This window comes from Phragmites australis, chromosome 15 (assembly GCF_958298935.1).
Source record: "Phragmites australis chromosome 15, lpPhrAust1.1, whole genome shotgun sequence".
Lineage (NCBI taxonomy): Eukaryota > Viridiplantae > Streptophyta > Magnoliopsida > Poales > Poaceae > Phragmites > Phragmites australis.
Window position 1 is genome coordinate 14693083 of NC_084935.1, and position 23188 is coordinate 14716270.

The 23188-nt window shown below is 46.2% G+C and overlaps 1 protein-coding gene across 5 annotated transcripts; it reads left to right on the top strand.

The window, feature by feature from the left end:
* The first annotated feature begins 1384 nt into the window (after nucleotides 1–1384).
* On the top strand, nucleotides 1385–21062 carry LOC133892623 (uncharacterized). 5 transcript variants are annotated; one of them, XM_062333505.1, is made up of 18 exons: nucleotides 1385–1552; nucleotides 2188–2409; nucleotides 2611–2677; nucleotides 5809–5992; nucleotides 6761–6813; nucleotides 7097–7185; nucleotides 9057–9293; nucleotides 15841–15905; nucleotides 17661–17721; nucleotides 17796–17913; nucleotides 17985–18066; nucleotides 18154–18226; nucleotides 18297–18358; nucleotides 18461–18556; nucleotides 18956–19110; nucleotides 20306–20358; nucleotides 20524–20601; nucleotides 20687–21062. In XM_062333505.1, the coding sequence occupies exons 1-17, from the start codon at nucleotides 1546–1548 to the stop codon at nucleotides 20574–20576; spliced, it is 1677 nt and encodes a 558-aa protein (XP_062189489.1). In that variant the 5' UTR covers nucleotides 1385–1545; the 3' UTR covers nucleotides 20577–20601; nucleotides 20687–21062. The 5 variants fall into 5 exon arrangements, with proteins under 5 accessions (XP_062189489.1, XP_062189488.1, XP_062189490.1 ...); XM_062333504.1 differs by having other exon boundaries at nucleotides 1389–1552; nucleotides 20306–20402; XM_062333506.1 differs by lacking the exon at nucleotides 2188–2409 and having other exon boundaries at nucleotides 1390–1552; nucleotides 2517–2677; nucleotides 20306–20402.
* Nucleotides 21063–23188: the final 2126 nt, after the last annotated feature.

Below are 23188 nucleotides of genomic sequence, written 5' to 3' on the forward strand. Positions count from 1 at the left end.
TAGTCGCTCGCACGGCCTTAGATTCGATCAATCAAATAGAAACTCAGTTCAATCTGTCCAAATAGATATAAACAAAACACTCTTATTCTCAACAAATATGACTTTACTCGGACTAACTATAAAATGTAGCTCTATAAAACCATCCGAGAAACCAAATACATCCAAAGCAACTCTCCCTATGCTATAATATATAGCTTTTATTTTTATAAGAAATCTCTAAAGTATAACTGAATACTCCACACACACACATATATATACCATTCGAATTCATACTAATTGAATGGACCCTACAGCCAATTGTTGTATGTACTAGGGCTAGACAAAAAGCTTGCGGCTCACGAGCTAGCTCGGGCTCGTGGAGGCTCGGCTTGGCTCGGCTCGGTTCGTTACCCAAACGAGCCGAGCCCGAGTCACACCGTTGGCTCGTTTTGTGAACCGAGCCAAGCCGAGCTAGCTCACAAGCCACTCGTGAGCCAAACCAAGCCATGGACCGTTGGCATGCTTGGTTCAGTAGTTCAGCACTCTAGCATCAGTCTGTTTAGTTGTAGACTGTGCATGTGTGCATATTTTTGCTCCATTGATTTACTGCCCTGCTTATTCATAGCTAGGTCTCATGATGGATGCAATGCAGAGCTATATAGGCATATAGCTGGGCGTGGTGATGAAGACTGCAAAGCCGCAGCAAGTCTGAGACTACCTGGTGTGAGCTTGAGCTGTGTTTTATGACTCATGCATGAATGTATATAAATAAATCTAATAGTTGTTGTTATCGTGTGTTCCCTATTTACGTGTGAGGTGTTTTCGAGCTTCTGTCATGCATTGATGTCTGATGATCTGGAAGGCTCGCGAGCCGGCTCGAGCCAGCAACCGAGCCGAGCCAAGCTGACATTTTAGCTCGGTTCGCAAACCGAGCCAAACCGAGCTGAGCCTACACTTCACCGAGCTTTTACGAGGCTCGGCTCGTTTCCAGCCCTAGTATGTACCCCATCTATCTATCGATCAGATATTCAGAAATTCGGATTTGATGGGTAAATGTGAGTACATCAGTTGGTACGAAATCTGTGGTGTTCCAAACATGGTAAAGTTTGAAATTATCTCAGATGTTAGTTCAATCAAGGCCTCAAGGGTAACTCAAAGAGTTAGGAGCTTGAAATGTGGTTGCATCAACCAAAAAGATGTAAATGAACTTATTGTAACGCTTTTGTGAGAGAATTTTATCAAGTGTACCAGCACAAGCGGATGAGAGAGAGAGAGAGAGAGAGAGAGAGAGAGAGAGAGAGAGAATTGAGCCTGCTGAACGGGTTGGATTGGTCCGAGATTTCTACTCTCCGGCCTCATCCTAACGCACTTTGAGTCCAACCGACAAAATTTCCTTCCCTGGACGTGATTTCACCCTAACATTTTCTCCTGCGTCTTTCGCACCTGCACTCCAGATAATTTCTTCGGTTTTCCATCGGTTCCAACGAGACCCTCCCTCGTGCTCGCCGCCGCGCCAAAACCTCAACCCGGAAGCCGCCTCCGCACGCGCTCGTCCTCCGCGCATCCATGGCCGGTCAGTCCATCGCCTCGTCCTCTTCCTCCCACCCCGCCCTTTTCCTAATCCGTCCTGTATCGCTCTTTTAATGTGTTCCGATCGAACTGAATCGTAGTGGAACCCGAACAGCCCATTGCCGTAGTTTGCCCGTAAACCTTAGAATGTTCGCCAAGGGTACAGATGTGGGGCTCTTGATGCGTGGCTTCAGAAATCGTAGCTCGATACGGGATATGGATGATTGACACGATGCTTGGGTAATTGAGAGCCTCTTTGCAAGAGGAGCAAAAAGATTCTTGCAGGGTTTCGCATCCAATTCGTTAATGGTGATGTCTTCTTATGGTAGTGTTGTTTGCAGACAACTGATTGAATGATGGTCAGCCCCATGCAGATTTGTTTCCCCCTATACATCACTGGCTTCATTACTCCCTACACCCAAAGGGGTATGGAGGATATCTTAACTCACACCTAAATCCTTGTGGAATAAATATTTGAGAAAGAAAGGGAGTTCAGATTTTACTGTATTGCAATTTTCTGAAGAAAATTTATTCCATCCATCAATGGTGTTTTGATACAAACAAAAAAATTCAGTTACCTTGTGCGGTGTCTTAAGTTAACATTAGAAGAAGATCTGATAGATTTGGAAATTTGTGCAGCATTATCAGCGAAGACCATACGAAATCCATTCTTGGCACAACATCGTCCATGGACTAGGCATTGTACAAGATATCCCAGTGACTCTTGTTCCCTCAATACCCGCGGCATGCATTCTTTTCAGGAATGTAGATTAACATTGGTTGATACTTCAGCCAAATGGTTAAATACCACATTGACACCATGGATTAGCTTCGGCAAACAAGCAAACATTAGCTGCAATGGTCTGTTCTAGGCCCTCATTGATCAAGTTGCTCATTAGTGTTACATTAGATTTTTGTAATTCTTTTGAAGATTTTCCTTCAGATATTGTCTAATTGTCTTGTGCCAGATCATAGCTTGACTGCTGATTTTGGATATTAGTGATGTGCAATATGCATGCATGTCCAAGAGTGAAAAGTTGCTTACAGTAACTTTCATTGCAGCTGCTCAAGGTAGCAGTGTTGTCTCGTCCTCTGGGCAAGTTGATTTTCTCAAGCTTCAAAATGGCAGGTATAAAAGGCCTTTTACATTCTGTGATAATATCCGCATTACATGCACTTCAAAGCCAGATTTTATAAACTATGTATTCTTTATACAATGGTATAGTTGTCATGGCGCCGGGATATTGTCACCATAACGCCAATATATTGGCACGGCAGAGAATGGCGTCTTGCCACATGGACGCCACAGCTTTGGGCGTTGTGGCGGGCGAGGGAGAGGGGTACCTGTATAATCGAGGTCGAATCTATCCGGCGTCCGCCTCTCTCGTCTGGATCTCCGTCCGCCACATGTGCTCAGTGCAGATCCGGTGGGAGTAGGCGGCGCGGGGAGGGCGGAGGGAGCAGGTGGTGTGGGCGGCGTGGGGACGAGGTGGAGGGGCTAGGGTAAGTAGAAGGGTGCTTGGGCTGGTTACATGGGTCAAATTAGTGGGCTGGGTTGGCTTACATGGGCAAAATTTGCATATTCTCCTTTTCTTGCTTTTTTTTTCTTTCCTTTTTATATATACTTTGAGAGATAATGTGTATTAGGAAAAAGTATTGAAATGTGTGTATTCGCCACGCCGCGCGCCATAGGCGCTATAAAGTTGTGAAGGTGGTCGATCGCTGCGCCTCGCCACGTCGTCATAACAACTATGTACAGTGGTAAAAAATATATTGTTTTTATCCATAATGTTGTTTCAAAAGTAGTGAAGCTATTTTGGTTAATAGCCAATGCCATGTCTAGTGCTTTTCTGCCCCCTCTTCTCATTAGATAGTCCCTCCAGTCTCAGAATAGTGTCATTTTGGGCACATGTGGTCAAACTTTCGAATATTGAGATTGAAGATATGAAAACAACATATACCGACTTGCTTCGATAAGTACTTTCAAAATCTTATAAGTCTATTTTTCGTCCCTCAACTACTGCGGTTTAATTTTCATCCCTCAACTTCAATACCAGAAATCTTTCATCCCCAAACTTTTAAAACCGTTTAGAATTTGTCCCTCGTCCCACTTTTGAGTAGTTTTGCACAAGTGGCGTGTATGACTAGGATCCCACGTGGCCTGAACATGCTGAGTCAGCCACCCCTTCGTCTCTGTCTCTCTTCGGAGTACTAGCATAGCACAGCACAACTCGTTGACTGGATGGTCCTTGACGACTGGGGTACCAGCATAGCACAGCACAACCGCAAGCGACGCGCCAAGAAGGGACGGCTGGGGTCCTTAATATCAGCTGAGGCAACGGCGCAGCGGCTAACAGATCGGGGCGGCGTTGTGACGGTTATGGCGGTGGCCAGAGCAGGGCAGAGGGTGGCTACTCGAGCAGGGTGAAGCCGGGGCAAACAAGCGCACACATAAGCACACATGGGTCTTCAGAGGGCTACCTAAGCGGTCGGCGGTGGCGGGGAGCGGTGGTGCAGACCTGGCGGCAGTGAGCTCCCGGAGGCAGATGGGCTCCACGCGGGTAGCCCTCCTCGAAGTTCCTTCGACTAAGCAGCTGCCACGGTCGGCTTTAAGATGGCCTGGAGTCGGTTCAGTCGCGAGCAATCGACCGGGGTCGCGGCGAGGTGGCTGGGCGATGACGAGCCCGATTTGTCAAAACAGGCTACGACGGGCCGGACGACGACGAGCCCACAGCGAGTTGCGGCGGCAACTGGTGGTTCATGCGGCTACCTAGGGTCACAATGATGGTGTCAGCGCGAGGAATTGGCTGACGATGGCTTGTAGTGACGGCGCGACGACGAGTGGCGGCGGTGGAAGCAGGACAACGGCGACGGCTCTCCTTGGCGGCTCATGACTGAAACTGGTGCTTTGGGGAGCTCCACGGGGTCCTAAAGAAGGTGCATGCAAGGTGGATTGACCGGAGACGCCTCGAATCGATGGGCTATCGGTGAGGGTTGGCGGCTGAAGCTGGGCGTCGGTGCCGGGGACGATTGGCTGAGTCCAGCTGAAATTAAGCACAACAGATGGTGAGGGGGGGGGGGGAGGTGGTGCTCATAGAGAAGAAAGAACATGGATTGGCTCACCGGGCTGCGACAATCGTCGCGCGCAGCGATGGCGGTTTCTGCCAGAGCGGAGGAAGAAGCTGACGCACGACTTTGGCCGGCTTGCACTTCGCCATGGATGGCTAAAATGGATCCCTAGGAAGGTATGACGCGCGACTTTTGCCGGCTTGCACTCCGCCATGGATGGCTAAAATGGATCCCCAGGAAAGTGTGGAACACGTTCCCACCGTCTTCCCGTCGTCTTCATTGGATGACGATGGGTTGTAGCGACGGTGCAACGACGAGCGGTGGCGGTGGAAGTAGGACAACGGCGATGGCTCACCTCGGCGGCTCGCGGCTAAAACTGGTTGACAGGTGGGTCCCAATGTGGGAGACGCTAAGTCAGCATGGTCAGGCTACGCGGGATGCAAGTCATCATCGCCACGTGTGTAAAACCACTCTGAAACAGGTTGAGAGACGAGTTCCAGACGGTTTTAAATGTTGAGGGGTGAAAGATTTCTGGTATTGGAGTTGAAGGACGAAAATTAAACTGCAGTGATAGTTGAGGGATGAAAAATAGACTTTTTTTTATAAAGATATAGAAATTAGGGGGTCAATGTTGTGTTTTGAAGGCACGTGTTAGCATGTGCGGTACATCTGGTCTAGCATATCATCCTGTGGTGTGATTTACTTTCGATATGAATTAGCTTATTTAACACTGATGATGGCATAGGACACACCATATCTATGCAATATGTGCTCTCCTTCTATGTTATTGCTGCTCTGTTAACTGGTCGGATGTATGCCCTACGCTATTTCAGATCAAACCTACCATTCTGCCTTTAATTTTCTAGTATTGTTTTTATCAAATGCAATACCTTCTTCATATCATGGATCAAAGATAAAAAACACGTTTGATCAACTCTTGATGGTTTCTTTGGGTTCATGCGATTCTCGTAAACATATGTTATTCTTGTATAATGTGAGATATAGCAGAACAAAGTTTACTCACATTTAAAAATAGCTTTTCGAGACAGCTAATATGTTGGGAGTTGGGATTGACTACCAAAATTTTCTAGAGTCAATTTGTGGAACAGTTTCAAGATGTTCTGAATTTGTCTTAAGTACATTTGTTATGTTTTCTATCAAATGTTTTATTCAGGCTGTTTTCTTTTGCAGTGATATTCGTGGTGTTGCTGTTGCTGGGGTTGAAGGTGAGCCTGTCAACCTCAATGAACCTGTCACTGAAGCTATAGCTGCTGCTTTTGCTGCATGGTTATTAAACAAGAAGAAAGCAGATGGATTGAGACGTTTAAGAATATCTGTTGGACATGATTCACGAATTTCTGCAAATAAATTGCAGGTGGCTCCTTTTTTCATTTCATTTTTGTTTGTTTCTTGGTAGCAAGAATTTATAATTATGGAAAATTAGTAGAATTAGTTTCACACATGACTACATGTGCATGCTCAAATTGCATTAATAGTTTCATACATTATGAACTCAGGACACGGGTTGTTTTCTCCGTAGTTTACAGGGTTAGTCAATGATTTGATTTATTTTAGTCTAAAGAAATGATGCGATTTGTATTCATTTTGCTACCGCTTTTTGCCTATTAAGCTAACAGATACAACAACAACAACAAAGTCTTTGTCCCAAGTAAGTTGGGGTAGGCTAAAGATGAAACCCACAAGATCCAACTAAAAAGATGATGATAAAATAATAATAAATAAATGCACTAGTAATAGTAAAAAAAGTAAAAGTAATAACGGTACAAGGAGACTAATGCATAAGTTATGGTTCTAGCACGTGGAATTCTAACTTCTACGCGCTTCTATCCATGTAATTTCTTTTGGGTTTCATCTCCATAAGAGTAGTTGGGTTTTTTACGTTGGCTCGCTAAGCCTATCACAACCCTCCTCCTTAGCCCGGGCTTGGGACCGGCTATGTTGGTACACCATAGGCGGAGTTCCTATTAAGCTAACAAATAAATAATTAAATATAAGTTTTTCCTGATGCTTAAAATTGAACAACAAATATTCAGCTCCGACAAGTCTATGATGTTTGAGGCTTTGATTTGGCCCTCCATTTGGAATTTTTTTCTATTGGGCATTGAAAAGTAATTGTTGTCAGAATGCAGTTACTCATGGAATCACTGCTGCAGGACATGATGTTCTACAGTTCGAGTGAGTTGAAATTTCAGTTTTGTTTACATTCATTTATGCAAGATCATGGAGCCGTTCAGATTTTCAAAGACCCAGAATTATGTATTTTTCTGAAATTTCCTCAGCTTGTAGTTCACGCTTCAATTCTTAGGAAGCCGCAATGCTTATTTTTAGCTATGTGAAATGGCTTCAAGACCTTATCTGCTTTGATATTTTCTTCATGACTTTCTTACCCCCTACTTCGACAATGCAAAAAGGATGGTTCAAATATCCAATTCTGACAATGCATTATGCATATATGTAGATTGGCTTCAACACCTGCAATGTTCAACAGTACACTTACAGAAGATGAAAAAAATCATTGCCCAGTTGATGGAGCCATAATGATAACAGGTATTAGTACTAATATCCTTTGAAACATTATAAACACATTTCTATGACTTCATAGAAATGTTTGGACATTGTTTGACTCTGTGACTATCATGACTTCATTATTCATTAAAAATTCCCCTTGTTTACTTTGAGCACGTTGGGACATTTTTTTTAAAGAAATGGCTTGATACCGTGGAGATATTTGTTTAAGTCTCTGCAGAAAAATCGGCCTAGTCAGCCTAGTTACCTACTACCAACACTTGTTTGGTGTGCCACACTTTTCTGTGAAGGGTGGCAAGCAACTACAGGACTGCTTATTTCGTGGTTAGTGGTTTCCTGTTTCGGGTGCACTGCAATAGCTTCCTTGCACTGGAGCAGCTATATAACAAGTTCCAAGCTAGTGTGATCTCTCTCTCGATTGGGATTAATTCAGCTTTTAACTAAACACATGTTTTCCTAAGTGGCAAAACCACACTATATTTAGCCTACAGGAACACCATGTAATGTAAGCAAAAACACCATTAATACCATCACCATTGTAGTTGCCCTGATTTTGATTTTTTTTGGGGGGGGGGGGGGTGTTAAATATCTGATTTTGTTGTAGAGGGTTCAAATTGGATTTGTTTGTTGTATCATTTACTATGGAAATTTAGGTTCACATATTGCTATTGTCAATGCTTGAACTCAATCTGAATGTTGGAATGGCTTTATCCCAAGGAAGAAACTTAAGAGTTATGTATTGTGTCAGATCTCAGAAGATTTATGTTGATCTGTGTTGTTTTGAACATATCGCATATAGCTTCAGAATCTTAGTATTCTTGTATACTCCTACCCTTGGCCTTATTCAACCATTTTGCTTTAGCATCATACTTTTCAGTGGATATTTCGAGTTCCTGTACTGTTTGGTTCTGTGCAACGCATGGAACATGGGAAAGATGTATATTAGTCAGAATGAAAGTTTCCATTGATTTTGTAGGCAACTGAGCGTCCACTCTGAACTCAATTCTCAAGTAGTACCGAGTAAGTAAGATAGAAAGATGGTTTGCTCAATTGTGCATTGTTGCCTTCATGCCTTGTTGATTCTGACTGGTTAAGTCTATCCATTAATCTACCTGTCCACTTGTTTGCTTTTGTACCACTGAACCCCGCTGGGGAGGTTGCTGCGCCTGCTATTTTGTGCTGCCTCTGCCTGATTGGATTGATTCGACTTTGGTGTATGCTTGGAGGTTCAATTGGGCATTGGATTAGTGGTACAGAAGACGAATAATTTCCTTGAATCAGGCAAAAGAAGGGTGCGGTAGGATATAAGGATGTTGAGAATATACTGTGGAATCAGCCAGGAAAAAGAAAATCCTAGTCCTCAATGTATCCGCATATTACTTGTTGTTTTGATTCCTATGCTTTTTGTGTTCCTCTATTCCAAACACCAATTCTTGTGATTTTTCTATGTTTTCCAGTCCTCCGATGTTCATCTACACTCATTTCCTATTCCTATGTTTTTGCCCACTTGTAAGTTTTCCTTTGCTGCATTTCAAGCAGGCCCTAAATGTAATTCAATGTTCCAAAAGGCAGCAGGGTAGCAAAGTATTTAGTTCAAAAAACAAGATAGTGAAAAAATGGAATAAGTGCATCACTTAAATGTTGTTCTTCCTACGTGGCTGCATGATGATCGAGTATGACTATTCTATTATTCTCTGAAAACTGTATGATATTGTGATTTTATAGGGGCATAGTATTATCTAATATGCATCTGCTTTTGGAATCTGTCATATGCACCTGACCATTATTATAGCGTTCTGGTCAAGCCACAATGTTTAAAGCATTTATTCTTTACAAAATTATTGGTAATTATATGGGCAAGCTAAGTTTTTTTGCGTTGTTCTTTTGTACAGCAAGCCATCTTCCCTTCAATCGGAATGGTCTCAAGTTTTTTACAAGTGATGGTGGACTAAATAAGGATGATATCAAAGATATATTGGAGCGTGCTTCTAGACTATACAAGGAATCTGCACATGGTAGCATACCGGAACTAGAGGAAGCTTCTAGGGGAGTTGTGACTAATGTGGACTACATGTCAATTTATGCTTCTGATCTTGTACAAGCAGTTCGTAAATCTGCTGGAGACAAAGGTAAATCATATGCTAATTTATGACTCATTTTGGTTTACTAGATCAGTCCAGAGTTCGATTTCTTGTCCCCCTTTCCATTGGCTTTTGGTCTCCACCAATAATTTCTGCAATTTATTTGGCTTCTTTTTGTTTGCTCAAGCAAAATTCATTTGGTTAGGCTATCTTCAACAGAAACTCTAAAAATCCATCCCTTATAACACTATTACAGCATTTCATTATTTTTTCGTCTCCAACAGTCACCCTATTTCCTACCTTCCACTACTCCTCTTTCCCTTGGACCCACACGCATACACAGTAAACAGTGTTGCCGCCTCCGGTTTCTATCGGCAAATTTGCCGAACAAAAGACTCGTCCCGCAACCCTGTAGCAGCTGCAAAAGCTTTTTGCCGTCTCTGTTGGACTGGTATGCGGGCGTACGCGACCGGCAAAACAGCTTGAACAAGGATACGAAATGCCGCTCCCGTTGGAGTCGGCCTTATGCATTTGATATTCCAGTTGCATATTTTGCCCCTTATAATTTTTGCTTATCACCATATTAATAAATCTGTATGATTTAGTATAATTTTATGAGACTATGATTTGTTCAGTAGAAAATCATTTGGTCACTATTTCACACACTTCCTAAAATTTGCGGATGCAGTCCGATTTCCTATCCACCACGCCAATTTTTGCAATTCATATACTCCCTCCAGTTACAAAAAGAGTGATGCTTTGGACATTGACATGTTGCCCCTAAACACTACTGTAACTACTGATTTTTTGTTGGAATGTATTATGAAACATGGCAAAATTATAATACTATGAAACTATTTTTCAAAACTAACCAACTCATGTCATTTTCGAATATTCAAACTTATACCCAAAAGGTAATTTGTGATAAAAAAAAAGTTAAATTGTTTGACTGCATGCAACCCAAAATGTCACTTATTTGTGACTAGAGGTCGTAATTATTTAGGTATTTATCTTGTGCACTTCTTTACATCCTCAGCGGAAAATCATCCGTTTTTCTTTTTGGGTGCTTTATATTTGATAGCGTAGATAATCTCGCGTAATCGTTGTTAATCTTGGAGATAACACGGGTTACATATATAGGCAACCAACCGAATCAATCTACCTCGGGATTTATGGAAACAGAATCGAGAGGGAGATACGGTGGTTGGTGGCGCTGGAGATTAGCGCATGCATGTGTACAGCCCAGGCGTGCGTACAGGGGCAGGCCGGGCGTGTACTCAGGGATCGTTCTAACACCCCCCCCCCCCGTAGTCTAAGCGTCGGTGGAACAGACATTTAGACCAGACCGAAACTCCTGAAACACCGAGGTGGGCAAACCCTTGGTGAAGATATCGGCAAACTGAGAGGTCGTCGGGACGTGGAGGACCCGGACTTTACCAATTGCAACACGCTCACGGACGAAGTGGAGATCAATCTCAACATGCTTCGTGCGTTGATGCTGGACGGGGTTCGTCGATAGGTAGACAGCACTGACGTTGTCGCAATAGACTAGGGTGCTCTTCGGAAGTGGACTATGAAGCTCCTGCAAAAGCTGACGAATCCAAGAAGCCTCGGCAACGCCATTAGCAACAGCCCTGTACTCGGCCTCGGCACTGGAATGAGAGACTGTGTTTTGCCGCTTCGACGACCAGGAGACCAGATTGTCGCCAAGGAACACGGCATAGCCCGAGGTGGACTTGCGCGTATCGGGACAGCCAGCCCAGTCGGCGTCGGAATAAACCACAAGGTCGGAGGGCGCAGACCGGCGAAGTAGCAAACCATAATCAAGAGTGCCATGGAGATAGCGCAGGATGCGCTTGACAGCAGACAAGTGAGGCTCTCGGGGATCATGCATGTGGAGACACACCTGCTAAACGGCATAGGAGATGTCCGGTCGAGTGAAGGTCAAATACTACAGAGCACCAACAAGACTGCGATACTGAGTAGGGTCACTGACTGGAACACCGGCCGTCACTGAAAGCTTAGCATGAGTGTCGACTGGAGTACTGCATGGCTTGCAACCAACCATGCCAGCCCGCTCAAGAACATCGAGGGTGTACTGGTGCTGAGATAGGAACAAGCCACCAGAACACCGCTGCACAGAAATACCCAGAAAATGGTTGAGTGCGCCCAGGTCCTTCATGGAGAACTCACGCTGCAAGGCAGAGATGGTCTGGCGAAGAAGTGCGTCATTGGAAGCTGTGAGCACAATATCATCCACGTACAGTAGCAGGTAGACTGTCTCAGATCCCCGACGATAGACAAAAAGGGAAGTGTCGGACTTGGCCTCGACAAATCCAATAGTGAGCAAGTAAGAGGCAAAGCGACTGTACCATGCTCGGGGAGCTTGTTTCAGTCCGTAGAGAGACCTGTTGAGGCGGCAAACATGATCCGGACGGGCAGCGTCGACAAAACCAGTGGGTTGACTGCAGTAAACTGTCTCTGTCAACGTACCATGGAGGAAGGCGTTCTTCACGTCAAGCTGATGAATAGGCCAGTCCTGAGAGGGGGCTAAGGACAGAACTATACGAACAGTGGCAGACTTGACGACGGGGCTGAAAGTCTCATCATAATCGACACCAGGGCGCTGTGTAAATCCGCGAAGGACCCAGCGAGCCTTGTATCGATCCAAAGAACCGTCGGCGTGAAACTTGTGGCGAAAGATCCACTTCCCAGTGACCACGTTCGCACCAGGCGGGCGCGGAACGAGGTCCCATGTGTTGTTGGAGAGCAGTGCAGCATACTCTTCCTCCATGGCAGCACGCCAGGAGGGGTCCGCGAGAGCGGCGCGGTATGTCGTCGGAATGGGAGACAGCGACGAAGCCTGGAGGACCGCGGGCTGGCGGAAGCCAAGCTTCCCACGAGTGGCCATCGAATGCTGATTCACCACTGGAGGAATGGGTACAGCACGTGGCGGAAGACGGGTAGGGTCAGCCGACGGAGGCGCAGGGATGCGCGGGCGACGAGTGTAGACCCGGCGGAACTCCCGAACGGGCGGTATGGGCGAGGCCGCGGCCGTGCGGGTTGCAGCAGGGGACGCTGCCGAGGCTGCACACGGCGCGGGCGACGTGGCCATGCGTGGCGCGGGCGCGGGCCAGGCGTGCCGACCGTGGCCGCACGTGGCGCTGGTGGAGTCATCGGGGCCGCGCGTGGTGCTGGCGGAGGAGACGTCGTGGCCACCCACGGCGCGTGGGGCGTAGCCGCTGCAGGCGCGGGAGGCGAGGCTGCTGGACTCCCAGCAGACACGGGCGCGAGGGCTGCCGTGTGGTGGGGAGTAGCCGCCGTGGAGCTTGATGAACCTGCAGGGAGAGGGTGGTGCCCAATGGGGAGGACCTGTATCTCAAACTCAGACAGAAAATCAAGGTCAGTAGATGATGGTGACGCAATTTTGGAAAAAGGGAACGACGTTTCATCAAATGTGATGTGGCGAGAGATGAGTACACGATTTGATGAAAGATCGAGACACCGGTAACCTTTGTGAGTTGAGGAGTAGCCAAGGAAGACACAGGGTAAAGCGGGGGGAAAGTTTGTGCGGAGCGGTTGCCGACAGGTTCGGATAGCAGGCGCACCCGAAGACACGGAGGTGGGCATAGGAGGGGTGAGTGTCAAAAAGGGCAAAATGAGGTGTGGCGAAGGCCAAGGTTTTAGTGGGGAGACGGTTGAGCAAGTACGTGGCAGTGTCGAGACCCTCGACCCAATAGGAGGCGGGAAGGGAGGCCTGAAAAAGCATCGAGCGCACAATATTATTGATGGAACGAATGATGCGCTCGGCCTTACCATTCTGCGGGGACGTGTAAGGACAGGACATCCGCAGCAGAAACGCCATGGGTGAGGAAGAAGGACCGGGAAAACGAGTTGTCAAATTCGCGGCCGTTGTCACACTGAATGCTCTTGATGGGGCAGCCGAACTGGGTCGTCACATAAGAGAAAAAATTAGCCAAGGTTGAAAAAGTATCGGATTTAAGACGCAAAGGAAACATCCAAAGGAAGTGAGAGCAATCATCAAGAATGACTAGATAATACTTATATCCGGACAAACTCGCAACAGGAGAGGTCCACAGATCGCAGTGAATCAAGTCAAAATTCTTGAGAGCACGAGACGAAGAATTATCAAAGGGTAAACGAATGTGACGTCCAAGTTGACAAGCATGGTATATAGTCACTAGTGCTTTTATTACAAGAAATAACTGAGGAACTAGGGAGCTTGGATAGGGCCTCATGCCCGGGATGGCCAAGACAACGGTGCCAAACGGTGGCGGGTGCGGTAATGGTGAGGGCATGCGGCACAGAGGAAGGTGCTGGCAACTGCAGGGAGTAGAGCGGCCCGGAGCTATTGCACCTGACAATCACGTTCCTGGAACGAAGATCCTTCACAGAGAGGCCAAGAGGGTCAAATTCGACAGAACAGTTATTGTCAACGGTGAACTAGCGCACAGATATAAGATTCTTAATAATATTAGGGGCAACAAGAATATTATTAAGATAGAAAGGACCAGGTAAAACTGTGTGACCAGAAGATGTGACAGGCAAGGTAGACCCATTGCCAACAATGATAGATGAAGGAGATGAGGATCGAGGTGGACGGAACAAGGAGATGTTACCGGTGTCAGGTGTCATGTGGTTGGAGGCGCCGGAATCCATGACCCAGTCGGTGACGACGGGGGGATTAAGGGTCGTCGTGCTAAAAGAATTAGCCAACGACTGTTGGTCCCAGGAGCCAGACCATGGGCTCCAAGACGGCGACGGGGCCTGGACGGGCTGCTGCAAGGGTGGACTGGGCTGCTGCACAGCCGATGGCCCAGGGAGCAGCATGGGCTGCGGTGAGGCGACCGGCTGGTCGTACGGGCCCGGGCCCGGGGCGACCAGGCCGTATGGCGTGGAGGCGGCCTGCTGCTGGTGGGCCAGCCCAGACCGCGGAGGCGCGCGCTGCTGTTGGTGATGCGCGCCGGGGGCCGGACCTGGCCACATCGAAATTTGGCCCGTCCACGGATTGTAGATGGACGGCCAGGGAGCACCGCCGCCCTTGCCGCCGTTGTTGCGTCGGCGGCGCCGGCCGGACCCGGAGCCGCCCGAACCACTGCCAGAGGGGGGCCCCGGTGGGACGAGTCGACCCGCTGCCCGAGGGGGCCGACGAGAAGGCGCCCGCAGAGGTGCCCGAGGGAGCTGATGGCAGGGCGGCCGACCCCTTGGGCGCAGAGGCGATGAACGCAGTGGAGGAGATCGTCGTGGAGGGCCGGCCCATGGAGAGTTCCTTGAGGAGGAGATCGTTGCGGACCTCGCTGAAGGTGGGGAACGGACGTGAGCGCTTGAGGAGGGCCTTCATGTGGTCGTACTTCTCGTTCAAGTCGCGGAGGACATTGAGGACGAGGGTGCGGTCATGGACGACCTCGCCGAGGTTGCTGAGGGCGTCGGCCATGCCCTTCATCTTGCGGCAGTAGTCGTTGACGGAGAGTTCACCTTGGACGAAGGCGCGGAACTCAGCGTCAAGATGGAGCGCACGGGTCTCGCGGTTCCCAAGGAACTACGCCTCGATGCTGAGCCACGCGTCGCGCGCAGTGCCGCCCTTGACACGCACAGTCTCCAAAGGTCAGAGGTGACCGTGCCGAAGATCCAGGAGAACACGACAGCGTCCATGCGTCGCCAAGACGGAACGTCCGGATGAGTGGTGTCGGAGAGGACGTGGTCGGCAAGGGCGTAGCGTTCGAGGGTGAGGAGGACGAGATCGCGCCAGCGATTGTAGTGGGAGGAGAGAGGGTCCAGAAGCACATGCACGAGGGCCTTGATGTTCTGGACGCCCGCCGCCTGGGCGTGGAGGTTGGCGATGGTGGCAACTTCGTAGAGATCGGGGCAGTCGTCGTCGCCGTGGTCGTTGAGAGGCGGGTCGACGAGTTCGCGGGCAGCAGCGGCCTGACGCGCGAGTTCAGCGGCGACCGCACGCTCCTGCTCCAGGGTGGCGAGGGCGGCACGCACGCGAGTCTGCGCGTCGGCGGCGGCTTGGGCAGCGGCCTCGGCCGCGGCGACGAGCTCCGCGCGCGCCGTGGCGGCGTCCGCGTCCTGAGCAGTAGCGTCCGCGCGTGCCTTGGCAGCTGCGGCGGCAGAGCTGGGCGAAGCGGTAGGCGTCATGCGAGGCGTGCTAGCCAGCGGCGGCGGCGGCCAGGTGAGCGGAAGCGGTAGGTCACGGATCGTGAGGGTCTCGTGATACCATGATAGTGTAGATAATCTCGCGTAATCGTTGTTAATCTTGGAGATAACACGAGTTATATATATAGGCAACCAACCGAATCAATCTACCTCGGGATTTATGGAAACAGAATCGAGAGGGAGATACGGTGGTTGGTGGCGCTGGAGATTAGCGCATGCATGTGCACAGCCCAGGCATGCGTATAGGGGCAGGCCGGGCGTGTACTCAGGGATCGTTCTAACAATATTATACTTATGTTTGCTATAGGGCTTGCCATGGGGCGATAGATATGAGAGAACAACTATGAAATGATTGAATACCAAACATAAAGACAAAGCAACTTCTGATGGTTTTGTTTTTGTTCATTGGCATTAGAAAAACCATTGGAGGGATTGCACATAGTGGTTGATGCAGGGAATGGAGCAGGTGGCTTTTTTGTGGTAATATCTTTATTTCCCTTGTTCTGTAGCAATGCATTTTTTCAACTCTTAGTTTTTGGTTGTACCTATTTTTGTTACCTTCAGATTGATCATTCAGTCTTTCACACTTGTCTCTATGCAATGTAATAGGTCAAAAGAAATGTAATTAACAGAATTTTTATGTAAATGCATGATTCTGCAAGTAATGGGCTGATAATGCTTGATTCACTTTGTCTCATTTAATTTTACATTTAATCAATCGTGTTCTTGACGTGGTGTCAGGTTTCTTGCCCATTTTCTGTCATCACCTGATATGGTTGTTGATTTATGGGAAGGGGGTAGCAGATAGATATATGAGTTCGCCCTGTCTCTAGAGGCTCTGAACCTTCTTTCTATCTATTTTCTACTTGATTAACTCTATTGATCACATGCCACATATATAGGCAGCTGATCGACTAACAACCTTCTAGATTCTACTAACAAATCTTATCTTAACAACTCTATCTTATCTAATAGATTCTGCTAAACAACCTGTAGTTCAAATCAACTAAACTAACTAAGGATAGAAGTGGCTTATCTCTAATTAATTGAATCTGAAAGTAACTGAGCGCTACAGTACCAACGCAATTTTATTCTGACCCTTATCTGCTAAACCGAGTCCATATCATTTCCACCCGTCTGGTGAAACAGCTTGTCCTCGAGCTAGATGTACGAAAAGCTGTTTGGAGGCTTGACGTGATCGAGGAGGAACGCATGCTGTGTAGTCAGAGCGGAGACGGCCGGAAGCTGAAGCTACGTGCTGACACCGTCAAGAGGAGCTGCTGGTTGAGAAGGTTCAAGGACTGCTGGAAGACCGCATGGACTGCTGGAGCCACCTTGACATGCTAGAGATAGGGGTGGAAACGAGCCGAGCCGAGCCTGGCTCAGCTCGATTAGATGACCGAGCTAAAAACTAGGCTCGGCTCGGGCTCGGTTGGCTCGCGAGCTAGCCTGGCTGGGTCACGAGCCAAGTGAGACCCAAATCTGAGCCACGGACCGGGTGGGTGGCGAGCCAAGTGAGACCCAAATCTGAGCCATGGGTCGGGTGGGTGGCGGCCGGCGGCACTGAGCGTAGCGGCGGTGGGAGGGCCATGGGCGGGCGTCGACGGGAGGGCGGCGGTGGGTGGACCGCGGCGCCAGGTGGAAAGAAGGTGGCCACAGGCGGGCGTCGACGAGAGGGCGGCAGCGCCAAGCGGAGAGGTGTCGGGCTGGAGGCGGCCATGTGCGGGTGGGCGGTCGGCGGCCGGCGGCGCCGAGCGAAGAGGTAGCTGGTGGGAGGTGGCACCGGGCGGAGAGGAGGCGGGAGGGCAGCGGCGGCTTTGGCTGGAGAGATGGCAGCAACGGAGGAGATTCAGGAGTCCGGAGGAGATTCTGCTAAACAACCTGTAGTTGAAATCGACTAAACTAAGGATAGAAGTGGCTTATCTCTAATTAATCGAATCTGAAAGTAACTGAGTGCTACAGTAGCGCGCCGCTAGAGTACCAATGCAATATTATTCGGACCCTTATCTGCTAAACCGAGTCCATATCATCACCACTTTCATGTTTGATCATTTCTACAGTTGTTCCCTAGAATGATCTCCCAAATTGAACTTGTACTATTTTTTCTGGTTTATTTCCCCCCACTATTTACGTGTTTTTACTGTGCCAAATTGCCCACTTACTTAGAACAATACCGAGACAATTTGCCATTGACATTGGTTATGGATTTAAGTTTATTTGTGGTTTCCGGATCAGGATAAGGTGCTCAAACCATTAGGAGCTGTTACTACTGGAAGCCAATTTCTGGAGCCTGATGGTAATAGTTTATTCTTTTTAATATGCCTAATCTACTTTTGGTTTTTCTTCCATTTTTATAAATTGCATTTTCAGGCTTGTTTCCCAATCATATTCCGAACCCTGAGGACAAAAATGCAATGAAGGCCATTACAAAAGCAGTGCTTGATAACAAGGCAGACTTGGGCATCATATTTGATACTGATGTTGACAGGTACAGGACAGCTAGCCATTGAGGTTCTGCAGATGTCTGTTTTGTCAATGCTAAAATTTCGCTTTTTGCAGGTCTGCTGCTGTTGATTCCAGTGGTCGTGAGTTGAACCGTAACAGATTGATTGCTTTGATGGCTGCCATAGTTCTTGAGGAGGTAAGATTTTGCTGAGTCGTAGTTTTTTTTTTTTTTTTGGTACTACTCTATTGCTTGCCTCTAACTAATTCATTGCTCTGATATTAGTATCCAGGAACTACCGTTGTTACAGATAGCGTGACTTCAGATGGTCTGACCGCATTTATTGAAAATAAACTTGGTAAGCATTAGTTATAGCGTGGTGCTTTGTTTCATTATATGATCATTGGCTTATATGTTTTATGCTTAAGGAGGAAAGCATCACCGTTTCAAGCGAGGGTACAAGAATGTAATAGATGAGGCTATTCGTCTGGTTAGTTTATACTTTCTATGTAACTCAGGTAGTCCTGAGAGTTTTTTTTATATATTTTACCCAGCAGGAAAATGAAAGGTAAGTTATGGATAAATGTTTCAGAATTCTATTGGTGAGGAATCACATTTGGCCATGGAAACAAGTGGCCATGGAGCACTGAAAGAGAATCACTGGCTTGATGATGGAGCATACCTTATGGTAAGGGCCCTTGTTTTGCTACACTCATTGAACTTTTTGCGCCAAACAAGTATATGGGAGACGAATAATCATACTGGCATTTCATGCATCAGGAATGGTCTTTTACATTGCCTGGTCAAGATGGTTAACTCCATCGGATTTTTATGCACCGTTATATTTAATCGAAAAACAATGTGACTTTGAACTGTAGCTGCGTTCTCGCACTTCTGAGGATAGTTCCTCCTTGTTAAAGTAACTCCTAGACAGAATAGTGTAATAATTTCTGATGTTGCGTGTTTCATGGTTTTCTGGAAAACTGGACATCATCTTCTTTACAGGACATACACCTTTTACTTATCTTTTACTTTTAGTTCCCCTCTGTGAGCATGAGCCTTGAAATTTGTCCCCTTTTTCCCTCAGGTTAAACTTTTGAATAAACTTGCTGCTGCTAGAACACTAAATTCAAGCATTGGCAGTAAAGTTTTGACTGATTTGGTTGATGGCCTTGAGGAAGCTGCTATGACAGTGGAAATAAGGTTGAAGATTGATCAGAATCATGCAGATTTGAAAGGAGGGTATGCCAACTTTTAAATGCCATTTGGTTCTTTTTCAGGGGATACACTTGTGCTACTAGCAGTTATCGAGCACTAGCTCTAAATTTGAAATGATTTACGACAATAACTACAATAAATTGTTAACAAAATGGTCAGTTGACATGATAGAGTGGAGTTAGCTCCAGTCGTTCAAAGCCAAAATTCTCTGGAAACGAAAAGACAGTTAATGTAGAAAAAAATGATTGAATCTCAGTTGAATTTTCCCCAAGAAAATGGACAAAATAATCGCTAAACATTGTGAATTCGAGCGCCTATGATTCCTTATTCTGCGTAATTGTATTTCTAGTCTTGTGATTTCACAGGAAACCAATGCAATGCTTTGTTTGTGAATGTCTCATTTCTGACTTATGGTTTTATGGCCGTGAGATTTGTTAAGGAGACGCTGACCCAGTGGCTCAGCCTCCGGGAGGGCCTCAGGCAAGATAAAGATCAGGAAACATTTTATTTAGTTTGTTACTTCTCCCATATCATTGGCGCGTTGTGTTAGGCAATAGGAGACCCTCATCAGCTTTATGGAATCAAGCAAAGAATAAACCAGAAATAATTATACCCCCATCACGTCTTTTCTTTCTCTCTCCCTCTACCCACAAGTACACCATCTCTGTCTGTTTTTTCCCTGCCGAGAGCTCCTTCCTTCTGCCCTCTTGCTGATCTAATCAATCTACTGTATTTCTCCATTCCTACCCTAGCTATCCTTGCCTAAAAAATGAACTGTGATGTGAAAATAGGATTTGGGGCATCAATTTACTCTTGATAACCCTATCTTCTTTTTGGATGTTGGGAATGACAATTGTACATACAAATTTTACCTCCATAAAACACGAGCACATGTAAGTAGTGAATGGCTGAAATTTGTTTGTAAAGTACATTAAAGACAAACACATGTACCATATTCACTCCATTAAATATTTTTGTTCTATTTTGTTGGCATTCTATCACAACAATTGGTTGTACACCTTGTACAGTTTTCTTTTTTCCTTGTTTTTTCTTATATAATAAATGTATACCACAGTAGGGGCTTCCCGTTCTGTTTCCCCTTTCAAAAAAAAACAATTGGTTATACAGTTCTGTTTCCCCTTTCAAAAAAAAAACAATTGGTTATACAGGATCGAGCTGTGAAAAGACTGGCAAAGGTTAATGTTTAATATCTTTGCAGGTCCTTCCGTGACTACGGAGAATCAGTCTTGAAACATTTGGAGAATGCAATAAGTAATGACTCAAATCTCCACAAAGCGCCCAAGAATTATGAAGGCGTATGTCAATATTCTTTACTTTCTTTTGGAAGCTTTTGCATACATTTTGATATATCTGATCTTTCTTGTACAAGATAGCTGAGCTTTCTGCTTGATACTTTCTACCATACTAACTATGCAGGTAAGAGTTTCAGGATATGGTGGGTGGTTCCTGTTGAGGCTCTCCCTCCATGACCCGGTTCTTCCCCTAAATATCGAGGTAGCCTCTCTTCTCTTTCCCTTGACTCTCAAGCCTTAGGAAGTACCAACCTACCATCTGACTATCATGTAATATGTCCATACAGGCACCAAATAGTGATGATGCCATTAAGCTCGGGCACGTGGTGCTTGCTGCTGTGAGTGAATTTTCAGCATTGGACACGACGGCATTGAAGAAATTAGTGCAGCAGTGAATACTGACATCGTTCTGTGAGCTTTACATGGCGTCTTTCTCCTCTGTTGAACAGGGACCAGATGCGCACCAAGTGTTATACGGAACAATACTTGTTTTGCAGTATACACGGATGTTTAACTCTAAGCATGACTGGGGAGGTTTTCTATGTTTTTCTTTACTTTACCAAAGGCAACTTTTTTGTGGTCTATAGCAGGTAACCAGATCTGACTTATGAATAAGGAGCTTTTATACTGGCAATTGAAAATAAGATTGAATTTCCCGAATAATGTCAGAAAAATTAGGAGTGCTTGCTGTGAGTCCTTGAATTTGCGGGACTTTACATGATTTATATCTAATTTTTCTGTGGTTAGATGAAGCATCCATTCTATGTTGTCCGCGCACATTTTAACATGCTTAAGTTCGCTGGTTCTGTTTCGTATGTCAGGGACAACTTCAGCTCTAAAATGGGGTTCCCGATTTGTCATTTTGCCCTAATTGTCAAATTTGCTTGATTCGAAGTTCGCATGACGTAGAACAAACCCTTCAGAATTTTATTTTATTTTGTAAAATCTCTGTTTTCTAATAATTGACAATTTTGACTTTTGAGTTCATATTTTGATCATTGTTTTCTAGCAAATACATAACGTAAAGTACTTTTGATGGCAAATCTAACGATATCATATCTTGTTAGTCAAAGTGTGGGTACAGAAGTCCAAAATTGGTCAGTTATTAAAAAATGGAGGGAGCAGACGATAGATGCAGACCTGCAGAGTTTAGGGCGCAACAGAGATGTTGATTACAAGAAATTTCTACTGCAAATTTTGCCTGGTTTTTTAATAGTGGGTGCAGAAGAAGAGCATCGGTTGTAAGGTTGTAAGGATGACAGTGGGTTGGGTCGGAGTCCGAGATTGGGTGTAGAAATTGCCCCTAGGGCCATTAGGTTGGGGTTGGGGCCCGATTAGATCTGAACTGTAATTTGCACCTGTAGATGTCTCATAGGCTTCAAAATCCCGAACGCATAACCCAACATATTTATTTAGTCTTCAGTGTTCACGGTTCACCTTTTATCACTTAGCGTCTCCCAACGTGAGTGTGGCACTATAGCAGGCTGCCAACTAAGGCTAAGGGGGCTTTTTTTATAGGCCCCCTCGCTGAAGTGACGTATCTTCCTCTCAGGCTTGTTGGTCCATTTGTTCCAAAGAAAATCTGTGTTTATTTTTATTTTTACATTTTCTAAGATAAATGATGAGTAATGTTGGCCTGATCTTTCGATAGGTAGCGATAAGTCGGTGGGTGGAGAACTCGACGTTGATGATCCAAAGGCTTCGACCTGAACAGATCGTCTCCCTTGCAATCACTACACCACAGCTCCGTTGGTTATCAACCGTGTCGCGCGGTTGACCTCGCCAAGAAGGCTCAATCCCTGCAAGCGTACCGAGAACATAAGCAAGAACGTAGAAGATGCAATCTGAAATATTACGAATAGAATTCAAGCACTCAAAGTTGGGGTTCCACAAATACTTGCGGCGGCCTAGTCGGTCCGGAACAAGAGCGAAAATCTCACAACTGTGTGTAGATCAATATCTAAGCAAAACTCAACCCTAATTAGGGCGGCGGCTACGGTATATAAAAGACTAGGGTCGGCCAAGGACCCCTGGACGCGTCCCTAATGGACTCCAACACGTTACACGGCCCAACGGCCCAAAAGATGGTGGCGCAGCACCCTGACAGATTCTGGATGTCCACTTATTTCGATGATTCATGTTGACTCAGAAAGAATTTGGACATGGGACCAGTCCCGTTGGAAAGCTTATCTCCTTAGCTTTCCAACCATGTGTAGAACGTCGAAAATGGAGTCCGTATGCGTCCTGGGCGACGATTTTAGTGCAGGCTGGTCCTGGACTCCGAAACGGACTCGAACTTGATTGGACCTCCACCTTGGCTTGGGCACCCTTGCTGTTCTTCTCCCGTGTTCCTAAAGTAATAATACATCACAATTATTCAGTAGCATCCCATCCTTATCAAAATATAAAGGAACACTAAGGAACGAGCTCACCTCATGGTTTAGTTGACGTGCACGAGCTCGTGTCAATGGACCTATTGTTGGAGGAATACTCGGTGTGTGTGTATCCGAAAGAGTGATGTCCTCATCATCCTCCCCCTCTTGAATTGGAGTCGTCCTCGACGCAATGTCATCTTCTTCTTCCAATTAAGACTTTAAATCTGAAATGTTAAATGTGGGACTAACTCCATAATCTACAGGCAACTCAAGCTTATATGCATTATCATTGATCTTTTTCACAATTTTAAAAGGACCATCAGCTCGAGACAGCAATTTAGACTTTCTCAAATCAGGAAACCTATCTTTGCGCAAATGTAACCACACAAGATCATCAATTTCAAAAGTAATATG

What these genes read in the sequence shown, in the direction of transcription:
- LOC133892623 (XM_062333504.1), top strand. An exon ending in TGGAGCCATAATGATAACAG is followed by an intron (nt 7,186 to 9,056) that starts GTATTAGTACTA and finishes TCTTTTGTACAG; the next exon opens with CAAGCCATCTTCCCTTCAAT. An exon ending in GAGCAGGTGGCTTTTTTGTG is followed by an intron (nt 15,906 to 17,660) that starts GTAATATCTTTA and finishes TTTCCGGATCAG; the next exon opens with GATAAGGTGCTCAAACCATT.